Consider the following 15,000-nt stretch of genomic DNA (forward strand, 5'->3'; position numbering starts at 1 on the left):
ACTCTCTACTCAGTGCAGTTTACTTCTCGGGCACAACATTAAAAATCTTATATGGTAGAATGACTTATATTGTCGTCTTCTAGATATATCAGTTTGCTCATATTTCTTCACTTGTAAGCCAAGCTGGATAAAAGGTTCTGCTAAAATAAATGTAAATGAACACTATAAGAGAACGTGGAGAAGAAACATAGAATATTAATGGATAATCAAAAATTTTAAACATTAATCCTCTTGTGCTGAACAGTTTTGTTTTTTTCCTGCTCTAAAACATCATAGTGAGCAAAATGGAGAACTTAGCAATTAGCAAATGAGTTATGTCTGGCAATAAATATGCAGCGCAGGGATAAATGAGTTCCCAAAGAAACCAACATATTATGTTAATAATGTTTACTTATGATTCCAAGCTACTATACTAATGAGGGTGAACTGGTTTTACTAGCATGAATTATGGAATCAGTGCTAACAAATGAACTCCACGAGAAAGTGAGAATTTGTAGCTGAGGGATTTTGGGACTCCACAATCAGAGCATTTCTACCTAGTTGTGTCCTTCAGTGGACACCTTTAGAAAGTGTAGCCTGCTTTGTCAGCTGAAAAACAAATGGTTCTGTTCTGCAACGGCTAGAAGACGAGTTTAGTGGCGGCACCAGGGAAAAGCAGGTGGGACAATGCTCCACTTTCCCCAGTATACAGTTAAAGCTGTTCAGTCTGGAACTTTATGTTTCGACATTTCAAATGTAGAGCAAGTCACGAACAAATGAGTGTTTAGCATGTGTAGGTGCCTGAAAGTAGGTCCAAAGTTATTCACTTCAAGAAGAAGATGATAAACAGTTCACTGCAGCCACACACAAGTCTGGTGTGGAATTAACACCAATTTCAGCTTGTAGGTCAATTAGTTTATCCTATCCATTCTAAGTCTGACACTATCACAACAATATATAAGTCTTTCTTACATTTGCCCTAATCTTCAATTGAGCCAAAATTGCTTCTTGATTTATTTTGTATTTTAGTAAATCAGCTGCACAGTACATATTAAAATATGTTAACATTATTAAAACTAATGGAATAGTTAAATTCCTTATTCAAAAAAACAACAAAAGCTCTTAAGTAAACAAGATTGTTCTTAATAAAAATCTCTCTGAAATAAACAGTAAAAACTGGGCAAAGTCTCTAAAGAATACAAAGAGTTATAACCTAGTTTCACTTTAAAATGTAGTTCTGCTGCATTGCTTTGGTTTCGTGAACATATTCTTGTGTGCACTGAGTTTTTCTATCTTGCATGGATTTTTTGTAGTCTTCTGGTTCTCAGTGTACCATCTTCTTGGTGCTGTTGAATGTAATGTTGTTGACTTAATATTGGTTTAAAATGTGTGTCGGTAAATTGATAGTTGTCCATAAGCTCAAGCTTAGAGATTTGACTTCACATCTCTTGCACTGCCTCATCTCAACACTTCATCCTTCATCCTCATTCTGATAATATATCTCTCACTGATTTTCATATTGTTGTTATCTATCACTCAGCTGACCTCAGTGGAAACGTCATTTCCTTAATATGTCCTGATTATATCCTTATATGTAAATGTCCCCCTTATCAGCTTTCCTTCTGATGTCACCTCTCTCATTCTCTCTTCTGTCAATCATTAGTCTCTCTCTCTCTCTCTCTCTCTCTCTCTCTCTCTCTCTCTCTCTCTCTCTCTCTCTCTCTCTCTCTCTCTGTCTTGCTCTCTCTCACTGAATCTTTTGGTCCAATTTAAAAAAAAAATGAGAGAGGAAATATTCCAGACCTCTCACCCTCACTGCGCTGCCTATCACCCACTATAATATAATGGTATTAATGCCCACTCGAACTACACTCCCCATGAGTTCCAGTTGAAAATCTGGCACAAAAGGAAGCCAACAACCGATCAAATGATCAGTCACTAGACTTCCAGGAATCCTATCTTCATTCACAATCACCTTTTAATCACACACGCACATCAGGTTCCAATCAGTTCGACCACTTATATGCACCGGACTGTTCATTCTCTCTCCAGCATTCATGTCAGTGACGTTACTGAGACATTGTTTACATTCCTGGCTCTCTCTGGCTTTGAACATAGCTTTGCTTAGTACTTGGCCATTTTGGATTGGCTCTGTTTTTGCATGTTTCATGACCTCTGTCTGTAAGTCATGACACTGTCTTTCAACTTGTTTTGATTGGACACATTTTCTTGTAAGTAGCTGTTAAATAATTGTCAGACAGTATTTGTTCCAGAAAATAAATGTGAATGTAAAATAACAAAATGTTTGTATAAATATATGAGCAATAACTCTTTAACTGATTTCGTACTGCATGCTACATGTCACAGTCATAAATTAGTAACTACTCTTAGTATGTTTGCACACAGTTTGTAACAACAAAGAAAAATGCAATCTTTTTTTAGAAGCAAATTAAAATTTGTTATGTTTAATTAGATGAAGGACAAAATAGAAATCTGACCACAGCATCCACTGTTTTCTCTCTAAAATAATCAAGACCAACTCCAACCCATTAAGCATCTCTCTACATAACAGCTACCAACCAGTGAGGTGAAGGCAATCCAAAAACATCTTTTTGAACTGTTGCTTAATGCAATGTCATGGAGGTGATTTTACAACTCATCCAGTCTTGCAATCCTACCACCTGCCCATTGGATCCATTCCCTTCCACTATGCTCCAGACCATCTCGCAAGAACTTCTGCCTTTATCACCACTATCATCAATGGATCCATAACATCTGGTCATGTCTACCTTCATGACTACCTTCAAGAGAGCAAGGATTATTCCCATCCTGAAGAAACCTGCTCTGGATCCATCAGACATCAGGAACTACAGACCGGTATCACTTCTCTCTTTTCTTTCAAAAATTCTTGAAGGCATTGTCTATAATCAACTGTCTGTCTATCTCTCACAAAACAACCAGATTTTAACCTATCTGGCTTTAAAGCAGCTCATTCCACAGAGACCGCCTTTTTGGATGTCTCTGAGAAACTACATGCTGCTAGATCAGCCAAGCTGTCATCCGTCCTCATCCTCCTCGACCTTTCAGCACTGTTTGATACGGACAACCACAATACTCTCTTGTCCACCCTCAGGAGTATTGGAGTTTGCGGATCAGCGTGGGAATGGCTTGCTTCCTACCTGGAAGGACACTCATATCATGTAACATGGAGGGGAGTGACATCTGCTCCATGCAGACTCTCCACTGGTGTCCCACATGGCATAGTACTTGACCCTCTCCTTTTTTCCATGTATTCTCACTCTCTTGATGAAGTTATTTCCTCACACGGGTTCTCTTACCACTGCTATGCTGATGATACGCAGCTTGTCTTCTCTTTCTCACCCTCAGATACCACAGCTTCTGTTCGGATCTCAGCATGTCTGGCAAACATTTCATCATGGATGATGGCTCATCAGTTGAAGCTCAATCCTAGCAAAACTGAACTGCTGATCATCCCAGGTGCTATCCACCCACTTCCACATCCATGAGCTCAAAGACAACCATTATTATTAGTATTACTAGATGATCACTAGCAGTGTTGCTGAGATTGATGAGGGCAAGGTATACTGTATAACAAGACTCCCTCCATCCTGGATGAAAATTGGCTTGGATGGTTTTGATATAATAGTGTGATCTCTGATTGATAATGTAAATACTTCTGTTTCTCCACTCTGGAGAGACTGAAATCTTAAAATGTAAGTGTCTAACCAACCTAAACTAGATCAGGATTTGATAGTCATATCTTACTCAGTGGGTGGAGACTCACAAGCCTCACTCTCTGAAATAATTCCATTTCTTAATAGTTTCACTCTATTTTATTAAACCGTTAATAGTATTTACTGAATAATGTTATTTAATTTAAACAATGTAATGATAAGCTGAGACTAAGAGGATAACGCACACCTTATGGTCACTATGATCACTTCTGAGCACACAACTTAAATAATTTATTGACAATACACATGCACACAGACAGTACCAATATAGGCAAGCACTTAAAAGTTACTAGCAAGTAAAATTTAACCTTGGCTTTTTCGACTTGGAGCTGGGCCTGCCTCTCAGCCTCTCTACGCAATGCCTCTTTGTCCTCCTCTAGAGACACATCCGAGTCAGACGGGCGGCTGGTGTACGAATCTGCCGAACCCTGTAGACAAAGCAAAGGGACGAGCTTTAACACAGCACCACATACACATGCAGATACCTTTTCAGCTTAATGATAACAATGCAAGAGCTTGGAGAAATAGAGTGTCACATAAGTGTGACTTAAGATCTAACTGTCACTTGTTGTTCTTAATAATCTAAAGTGGTTTTATGTAAGAACACTTGTATATGACACACTACACAATGATCACAAAACTGTAGAGAGTCTACATTGTTTGGATCTTTACTCTAAATTCTTTTAATCTATAGTTTCTTCCTTTGAATAGTGTTCTAAAAGAGGTAAAAGAGGTCATTGTGGAAGATGAGAGAATAATTGTTTCATACTGTATGCATGAATGTAAATATATTCATAAATACACACACACAAACACACACACACACACACACACACACACACACACACACACACACACACACACACACACACACACACACACACACACACACACACACACACACACACACACACACACAGCCCCCCGTGGCACTTGTGGTGCAGTTACTGCAATGCTGATTTTACTATAACAATACAGTCACAGAAACTTAAGGACTCACAAGAAAATAATTCGGTGAGGTAAAATGGTCTGAAAAAAACCCCCACTACATTTACTATATTAATATTTTTACCAGGCAAATGGCAACTGAGTCATCATATCAAAAATACAACAGAGTTATACTGTATATTGCAGAGTTTTTCTACTGCATTTCTGCATTACATCCTAAAGCATGAAATCAAATAAGTTCAATAAACAGAATCATTTTTCAAAAGGTCATAAACTGACATTGATTCTTTATTTGCAGCGAATTTTATTTTTTTAAATATTTCATTCTTTTGCAGTGACTTTCTTTAACAGATTATGTGGAAAAGCCTTTTCTTTATATTGGTCCTTTTCACTGACCTATTTTACACTGCATTATTTACAAAAGTCTAAATTAAGGATGCCTTTAAAAGCATCTGCTTGTGAGAATGAATTGTACTAAATTAAAGTTAGAGGCTTGAACGTATGTACAAGAGAAAACACAGCAGCAAATGCAATTTGGTGCGGCTGACAAATTCGCTCCCAATGCGTCTGACATTAACATTCGGTTTACTCGAGCTGGAGCTCATTACTCAAACTGACCCAATTGTGTGAGAAAACTGTGTTGCCAGTCTTTCCAAGAGCACGGTGCTCCTTTACACCTGGTGCTGGGTCACATACATAACTGTTAAGTCTTACAGAGTCCAATTCCCACTTTTCTTCCTCTTGTGTCCTAAATATAAGTAGGCTTCACACCATATTTAGAGTTCAGCTCAAAAGAAGAGATTCAGTATTTAAGTTGACTTTTGGGATTCAGATTTTGTGAACTTTTTAAAAAATAAAGAAATAAAGACTTATATGATGATATATGAATGAGAATTTCTTAATTATTTATTCATTTTACTCATTTAAACTTATTAAACTTGATCCAGCACATCTTACTTAATACTGTCTTGAACTTGCAATGTACATGCAGGATGTAGATCATTTTATCTTTTACTTTATTTTGTATTGTTGAATTAATTAACCAAAAAAGTTTGGGTTCATTCAATGTGCTCTCCTGTAAAGAAAATGTGACCATTGTATGAAGGATAAACTTACCAGGTTTACACCTACTGCTCAATTTTTATTTTATTTATAAAAATGTAGTCCTCAAGATAATGTTTCCAATTAAGATGTTATCTTCTCATAAGGGATGATGCTATTAATCATTCCGTCCAAGATTTTTTTAAACCTAGTAATATTTGGAGGAGCTTGCATCATGTGACATAATCAAACACGCATTCAGCCAAAGCCATCTTCAATTCCTGTGCATCGAACATGGGAACAGCTAATGTAGAAAGTAATTGCATGGGTCTCTTCACCGGTAGAATAAGTTTAAAAGAAGAATCATGTGCTTTTTGGCAATTTGTGTAGGTTTCTACAAAAAAAGAGGGTGTATTGCAAATAAAAAAAGAGGATTTTTTGTGGTTGTTGGCTGCAACAATTACAAAAAACTCAATATCCTAGAGGGACTGATGAAAAATTAAAAAATGTCCTATTTATTTATTTGTTTAACATCAGCTTTGATAATAGTTTTGATTAAAATGTGGCATTCTGTGTTTTTTTTTTACAGCATCAATTTCAGCCATATTGTGAACACAGCAAATTGTCAAACATCAGCAGATTATATGCAAGGAAAATGAGCTTAGGTGTTAAAATTGCTCCTAACTGTTTCTGTTTTGGAAACAATTGTCTAATTAACATACAGTTACATCTAAGATCCGAATAGCGGAGTGCAAAATTTCAGGATTTATGTAATAAATATTCAACATAGATTTCCAACGGTCAGGTTCTGATAAGGACATTACATGGTTATAGCCAGTGAAATGTTAATGTTTTATAACATAATCCAAAGTTCATACATAATACAATCATAATCACCAATACACAGTACACACATACACACATGTACACACACACACACACATACCCAGGGATGTTATGCAATTAAATTTTCACACTTCGGCACTCACTCTCACACACTTTGTAAAGTGAATTCTTACGCCAATATCGTTGTTGACTCGACCCCCCTTTGCTCGTTTCAGCAGCCGTATCCAGGAGGCCTTCATCAGCCAAAATGGATGGAGCCTTCGCTCTCTTCACCATAACCACAAACACAGCTGACACACTAACTACAATCACACAACAGGAGCTATCACTCACTACCTAGTGTTACGCAAAAGTGACAACAACAAATGACTACACACTTAAACTAAATCTTAAAGCATGTCAGCACTTCATAGCAGTGATATTGATGCTACTACTATTGTCAATATAGTACTAAAAAACACTGAATTCCCTTTAGAGTTTTTCACAAATTACAGCTCAACAAATATCACTAAAAAGTAATTCAATGCAATTATACAAATGCAACACTGCAATATAGCTACTCTGTATATATTTTTATAGTTATAGTTATTTTTTACATTACAATCTGTCACTGTTGCTCTTTTAAAAGGTACACCTGCCCCTGCAAACTTATTACTATGCTACCTGATGTCCCTACTATTGCTGGAGCTAACAGTAAGAGCGTTAGTTGTACGGCTGCTGTTGCTTTGAGAACAGAGACTCGCGCTGCTCGTGTTATGCTGTGTTCGACGACCGCCAGTGATTCCACTTGAGCGTGTTCTCTCGCTCTCCCAGCGCATGCTGAATGAAGAGGGGCTGCAGAAGCTGGTGCACAGGCTGCTGTTTGTATTATCCTCATTCAATTAAAAAGGCCAGGCTGCCATGCTCCACGAAATGAGAAAGCAGGTCCAGGATTGTGGAGCTGCAGATGATGATGATGATGATGATGATGCTGTTGCTGCGGCTCACAGGTGCTGCAGTCAGCCCACTCTCAATTGGTCCCTGCCCTGGAGTCTCTATCCATCCATCCTCTCACCGAGTGTGTGTGTCAAGCTTTCTACTCTCTGCATATGATGTTGTTATGGGTTGCATCCTGTTATTCCTCTCTCTGTCGCTCTCTGTCTTGTCCCTCTCTTCTGCGTTCTCTCAGCACCTTCGCTTTCACTCAGCCCCCTCCCTTCTGCTCCCCCCTTCCTCTCGCCTCCTTCCTCTCTCTCTCTCTCTCTCTCTCTCTCTCTCTCTCTCTCTCTCTCTCTCTCTCTCTCTCTCTTACTCTCTCTCTCACTCACACACACACACACTTCTCAGCTCCTCTTCACAGCATCTCCATCTGCTCTTTCTCTGCTGTGATTAATGCCTCTGCCTGTTTGCTTCACTGTCTATGTGTGTGTGTGTGTGTGTGTGTGTGTGTGTGTGTGTGTGTGTGTGTGTGTGTGTGTGTGTGTGTGTGTGTGTGTGTAAATGAGATTGTGTGCGCATCTAAGTGCGTGTCTCTAAATTTGTGTCTGTGACTCGAAAGCTTGCCATCTTTGCCACCTTGCTGATGTCACATGACAGCATGCGTAATATACAACACACACACATACACCAGGCACACGCTGTTCCTTGGCTTTGTTCTCCTCTAACTAAAGTTCAGCAGTGTGTATCTCTCTCACTCTCTCTAGGGACATTGCAAACATGCTCAATCTGTGCCTGTTTCACGTGCACATTACATTGCCGAGAGACTGAGTGAGTATGAGAGAGAGAGAGAAACGGAGACAGATAAGAGATCGACAGGCATTTGATTAATCAGCCAAAATTAAGCTTTCTTATTCTCTTACAATAAAATTGAATTGAATTGAACCAAATGAAATGAAATACAGTATACTGAATAAATTATAAAGTGCAATAAATTATACTAGTGTTTATAACATACACTATTGTCCTTTTACTATGTATGTGTGTTATAGACAAACATTATTCAGTTACACAGCTCCTTTAAACATTGTAAACATGACATCTGGTGCTTTACAGCCTGTATTTCTACTCTTTAAGAGTAAGACTGCTGGACTATAGAATATAGATATATTAGTCTTCAGCAATAGCAATTTTGCACTTAATGCGCTTGAAGAAGTGCATTATATACATAGCTAGTCGTATTTAAACATCTTTTTTTATGGACAATCTATCCATGGATAGCATGGGGCAGCACACAAGCAGACAGTATCATTCATAACCATATCCTGAGAAACAGGTCAGGGTCAAATGTGTGAGAAAAAATTCCATGAGAAAAAACACAGGGAAATGCAGATTAGGAAGCCGTGCATATAGTAAACCAATCGTAGGATGAGGAGGAGACAGAAACTACGTCTGAATAGCGCAGCTATTGTACTATACAGTAGGTGAAACAGTGAGCCAAAAGTGTAGCATGTCTAGATTCTCACTATTTATTAAACAGTAATGTAATGTCAGAAATACCCGAATGACCAACTGCTTCTGCTGAGATTCTGCAATATGGAACCAATACACATTGTGATATCCCATAACGTAACAGCACTGGTGTGGAAGACCTACAGGTATTTATTATTGTTCCTTGTGCTTAAACTGTACTTGTTGAACTATACCTGAGTAAACTGTTAACGTGTTTAAAAAAACAGCAGTTGTTATGATTGTCGATGACATGTCCACATGACAGTACCGATGTGGTGGATGTAGTTTGTCTGGATGTAGTATGTCTTCAACCTACTGCAAACACATATTCCGATCAATACGTACTGTATCCACAGCCGAACAGTAGATACTGAACTGAATGCAGTCTGTACTGACATAGTATGTGCTTCTGGGTGCACACAGCATGCAAATTCAAATGAAAACACATGGCTCTCATCAGGAACATCAGGAACAGGGTAACCATGACAGGACCCCTTAGTTAATACATGGATCCAGTTGAGACAGACTGGATGCCCCAGATTCCTACAGTATGTGGAATGTCAATAGAAACTAGTATAACTGGATGCTGGCATTGTATGAGAGACATGGTGGAATCGGCTGTTGGAGGCTAAGAAGGCGTGATGACAGACTGGCGATGTCCACTTGATCTCTCGGCTGATATCCAGTCACAGCTAGAAAACAGCCATTTCGTACGTGTAGGCAGTTCAGCTCGATAAATAATAAGTGATAGCCTGTTTAAAGTTTAGAGAGGATGGAAGAACTGTGAAGCCATGTTCACAAATGGTGACATCAAAGACTGCAACTGATCATGGAAGTGTTTCTGCAGAACAGATTATAGCTTGGGACCCTAAACCCTGGATGTTGGACCCATGGACCTATGCCTTCGTTCTAGTTTAAATACAGCCATAATGACAGTAAGCTTTCTGAGCTGAAGATCACGGCATTCATATCAGTGTTGTGATTTTTATAGGTAGACTTCAACTGGGCATGATGAGCACTTACTTTTCTGCAAGTATGCTGGTTTTTGAAAGGGGAGCCAGCGCAGCTGATATTCTAGTTATGCACAGAGTTTCTTATCTCTACGCGATCTTTTCCACTACAGTTAAGCTGGCATACCTATGCACCTTTCTCATCTGTCAAAAAGCCTACACATTTATACTTCACATCAGTGGCATCATTAAGGAAATAAAGCTTCAGGGGAAAACAGCTAGAAGATGGCCTTACAGAAATGTTTGCTAAAATAACAGAGTTTCTCCAGGCAAACAGACTGGCAGTGTATTTAGTGAGCGATGATGCCTCTAGTCTCTAACATGCCTAGAGCACTGGAATCAGGATTTATTTATTCTGACTTATAGAGATTCAACTCACTTCAGCAGTAAGACAGAAATACTGCTGGCGTTGTGCTGTAATATTCCAGCAGGTGTCTAGAATTGACATCTGGCCCCCTATCTCTCTAAAGAACTTTTCTTAACCCTGCGTTATCATCATTGTAAACCCCAATTTCAACCCTGGGTAAGAGCTGTATGTAATTTTAAATCACTAACACTAGTAATTCAGAGGTGGTGTCAGCACAGCTTTCGAGCACACACAGAGAGTAGTAGTTGAAATCTACCTATGAAAATCACAACACTGACATGACTGCAGTGAGCTTCAGTTGAGAATGTGTATGGTGATTATGGCTGTATTAATACAGATTGAAGGCCTGGGTCCATGGGTCCTACATCCAACATTGCTGTGATGTAATGTTTATGTTTACAAGCTTTAATCTGTACTCAGAGCCATGAAACCCTGCTCTGAACAGAGTTTTTTTTACACTGTTAACCCCAAACTGTTGTGCCAAATGTGTAACAATGCAGTGTTAGAATATTACAGTCAGATGCTTAGCAACAGACACCCAGAAACTGAGAACTTCCTGTTATTTAACCCTGTTGTTGTGCACTATATATATATATATATATATATATATATATATATATATATATATATATATATATATATATATATATATATAAAGTAAGAGCAGTGTTAGACATACAACAAGATAACCCAGGTTTCTGTTTACATGGAAGTAACCAGTTCATGTGTGAGAAGCCATTAAAAGATAATCCTGAACTCATTGCAGTGGTGGTAATTGTGCTGCATTCGACTACTTTTATGGCATTTAGCAGACACCCTTATACAGAGTGACTTACAACTGAGGATTAAGGGCCTTGCTCAGGATCCCAGCAGTGGCAGCTTGGTGGACGTGGGGTTTGAACCCATGACTTTCTGATCAGTAGCGCAACACCTTAACCACTGAGCTACGACTAAAACTCATAAACTCCAACTAGGAAAAGCCAAAGCAATTGCCAGCTCAACTTGGAAGTCTTAGTCCAACTGGAAGTCCAGCAACTGATGTGAAATCGGCATGGCAACAAACAGCAGGAACAATAAACTAAGTACCACATTTAACCTTCGGATGAGTTACACTGTCTTTGCTAGTATTTGCTTTCCATCAACATGTACAGCAGACAAATTCACTTGTTACTCTATAACACTGACTTTATGGATTTAAATACACATCACTCAACAAAGTTAGCTGACTTGATTGTTTCTAATGAAAGATGTACATGGATGAGTCCAAGCTTTATTCCTATTTGCAGCTCAAATACACAGAGATCGAAAATTACTTTGAACTTCCAATATATGGCACAATAAAATGCTGCCCCCCATACCCCCCCCCCACACACACACACACCAAAATGTCTGCAAATCATCTTTGTCTGCTGGTGCAATCAAACCAACTTCAGTGCTCAACTGCACAAGGTACTGTAAATGATCCATGCATTTACTATGCAAACTTTCCATTTGTCATCCATCTCTCTAAAAACAAATGAAGTTCGCAAGGCTACCTCTTCTCATGAATATAGTAAATCTATTTTGAATCCTAATATTCTTAGGGTTTAAAACACCAAAATTCCAGGATGTTTCAGGCCAGTGCACCACAATACTCAGCCTTCCTGCCTTCCTGCCTGTCTGAACTTTCTCATACCAACTTTTTAATATATCATACAAATAAGAGTCATTATGCAATTCTAGTCAGAAACCTGTTTATTTCCTAATTTTTTCCCGCTTTTTTTCACAACAGAATGCACATAATAAATGTCTTAGAGCAATAGATACAATGCTTTGATCTTTATAACGAATTGAAAATCTCCAAATTGTTTTTTTTTTTTTAATTAAATCTATGAGGGTCTACTGGAAGTTTGTGATCTCTTGCCTTAGCTCACATGCACTCACACATTAATTTGGTGTATTTCTATTTAATGCATTAGCAATTAATAACATTTTAATTGGCCATGTTGAAAAGCATACCTGCAAAAAGCTATTTTAGATCATGTCATTGTTCAAGTTTAATGACTCTTTATTATGCTTGGCCCAGTATGTGTAAAAATGTTGAATGCTTCTGTCCTGTAAGGATATAAGTGTGCAGCTTTGGATATGGATATTCTGTGTGCCAGAAAGAGAGAGAGAGAGAGAGAGAGAGAGAGAGAGAGAGAGAGAGAGAGAGAGAGAGAGAGAGAGAGAGAGAGAGAGAGAGAGAGAGAGAGCATATCTCAATATTTTCCTAGCTAAAGATGTGCTTTTAGTATGTCTCCTTTTTATAGTCACACTGACAGTGTGTCATCTCTGGATAACTAGATATATAAAATCTGTCATTTCTTGTCTCATCAGACCTTAGTTATGCCAGCTTTTATAGGACAGATACTGTGGCAGAAGAGTAGAAAAAAGTTTGAAGATGACCCTTATAATTACCCAATAGAATAAAAGCTTTTATTTTTGTCACATAGACATTACAGCACAGTGAATTTCTTTCTTAACATATCCCAACTTTGAAGGTTGGTGTCAGAGCACAGGGGTCAGCCATGATACAGGGCCCCTGGAGCAGTGAGTCTTAAGGGCCTTTGCTCAAGGGCCCAACAGTGACAACTTGGCAGTGCTAACCCTTAAGCACTTGAGCCACCACTGCCCCTGCCCAATCACATACATGTTCACTGTTTGTGCTGTTATTAACAGACACGTATCAACTCCAACTACACAGATTAACAAATAAACAATTAATAAATAAACAGATTAATTTGTATTACAGTTTAGCAGTGAGGTTGGTCATGATAACATAAAGAGAGCACTAATATTTTACTAACGACCTCAACTAACTACTGGGTCTCATCACAAACATAAAACTATTACACCTGTAGATAGGTACACAGTGAAAATAGACTACATGGTCAGCCGGAAAGGAAAAAATACGTTTGTATTGTTTATCTAAAAAATAAAAATATGTAAATTTAATTTATAAAAGTTACTAATTAGTAATTGAATGTGATCGTTATCTCGTAATGTTAAAGCAAACGGATTACATTGTGAATTTACGAGGATGTTGGCACTGATAGGAATCAGTCTCCGGGTTCAAGTCTCAGTCTCAGCTCAGGTAATAGCTTGGGGTTTGGTTTTATTTCGACAATACCTGATCAAATCATGTCGGATGTACAAAAAAGATTTCAATAGATGTACACATTTAATGAAGCAAACTCAGCAAGATTTTTTGTTTTTATTGCACCCTCACTGAAAGGTAGACAGCAGCATCATTTATGCTTCTTATTTACTAAAAATCAAGTCTGTTATAACGCAATATCTCATCCTGAATAAACTGAAAAGCTGCTCCCACCTTTATCCAACTCTTTCTTTCAAACCACACAATGCTTCCAGTTACTGTATGTTGTGTCACTTTGGGTAATGTGTACACTAACAGTGTGCTTAGTCTATTTACTTCTAGCTTCTTCAATAAAGTCACTCTAAACGATCATTTATCAAGGACCAAATACACCTCTTACATGTTTATATCACCAGTTATCATACAGTACTTTGTGTGTTACGGATGAGTATCAAGTTTAACCATTTTTACCAGTAGGCTGGTACAAGTGACTTTTCAATTTTCAATCAGTATAAACAAATAAATTCTTTCATCGCCACATGTCTGTTATGAAATTACGCCGGCTTTCAGTGTGAGATATTTTTACCTCTATTGGGATAAACGTACATAGAATTTTAGTGGTTAAAAATAATGCCTTTAAATATTTGACACATAAAAAAAAGCACTTGGAGCATTTCTGAGAGCAAAAATGGGTTTAATTGATATCATCATTCTACTCTGAAGATACTGAGTATATGAATATGAATATTTTGAAATGAAAATATTGGCTGTAGTAAGAAAACTACAACTACAAATACAAATAACTACAAATGTGTAACTACAAATCTCTCAAAGAACCGAGTGTCTAATTTAAAAACACCACTGTGGAGTTTGACATAACAAAGTAATTTAATGCTGAACAAGTTCACACCAAACTTGTTCACACCAAAACAGGACACCACAACTGTACATTCTATTTTGGGCCTCTGATTAAATAAGGATTAAATAAATTACTTTCATTCATTCATTCATTCATTCATTCATTCATTCATTTTCTACCGCTTATCCAAACTACTCGGGTCACGGGGAGCCTGTGCCTATCTCAGGCGTCATCGGGCATCAAGGCAGGATACACCCTGGACGGAGTGCACACACACACACACACACACACACACACACACACACACACACACACACACACACACACACACACACACACACACACACTCACACACTACGGACAATTTTCCAGAGATGCTAATCAACCTACCATGCATGTCTTTGGACCGGGGGAGGAAACCGAAGTACATGGAGGAAACCCCCGAGGCACGGGGAGAACATGCAAACTCCACACACACAAGGCGGAGGCGGGAATCGAACCCCCAACCCTGGAGGTGTGAGGCAAACGTGCTAACCACTACCACTAAGAACACTACGTGTTCTTTAACACTACGTGTATCTTTAACATCAAATATTCTTCTGTGTATACCTCTGATATAGCAGCAGTCAGCAGTCTGGATTAGAAAGAAA

At 38.3% G+C, this 15,000-nt stretch overlaps 1 protein-coding gene across 6 annotated transcripts in view; it reads right to left on the reverse strand.

The window, feature by feature from the left end:
- cacnb2a (calcium channel, voltage-dependent, beta 2a) overlaps nucleotides 1-15,000 on the reverse strand; it is a 59,884-nt gene that overhangs the window by 22,000 nt on the left and 22,884 nt on the right. For 4 of the 6 annotated variants that reach the window (XM_027169402.2, XM_027169404.2, XM_027169405.2 and 1 more), the window contains one exon: nucleotides 4,043-4,162. In XM_027169402.2, the coding sequence (XP_027025203.2) occupies nucleotides 4,043-4,162 (120 nt within the window). Of the gene's footprint in view, nucleotides 1-4,042; nucleotides 4,163-6,742; nucleotides 7,774-15,000 lie in introns of those variants that run through there. The other 2 variants (XM_027169403.2, XM_027169406.2) reach the window with 2 other exon arrangements.

The sequence above is a fragment of the Tachysurus fulvidraco genome, chromosome 1 (assembly GCF_022655615.1).
Source record: "Tachysurus fulvidraco isolate hzauxx_2018 chromosome 1, HZAU_PFXX_2.0, whole genome shotgun sequence".
Taxonomy (NCBI): domain Eukaryota; kingdom Metazoa; phylum Chordata; class Actinopteri; order Siluriformes; family Bagridae; genus Tachysurus; species Tachysurus fulvidraco.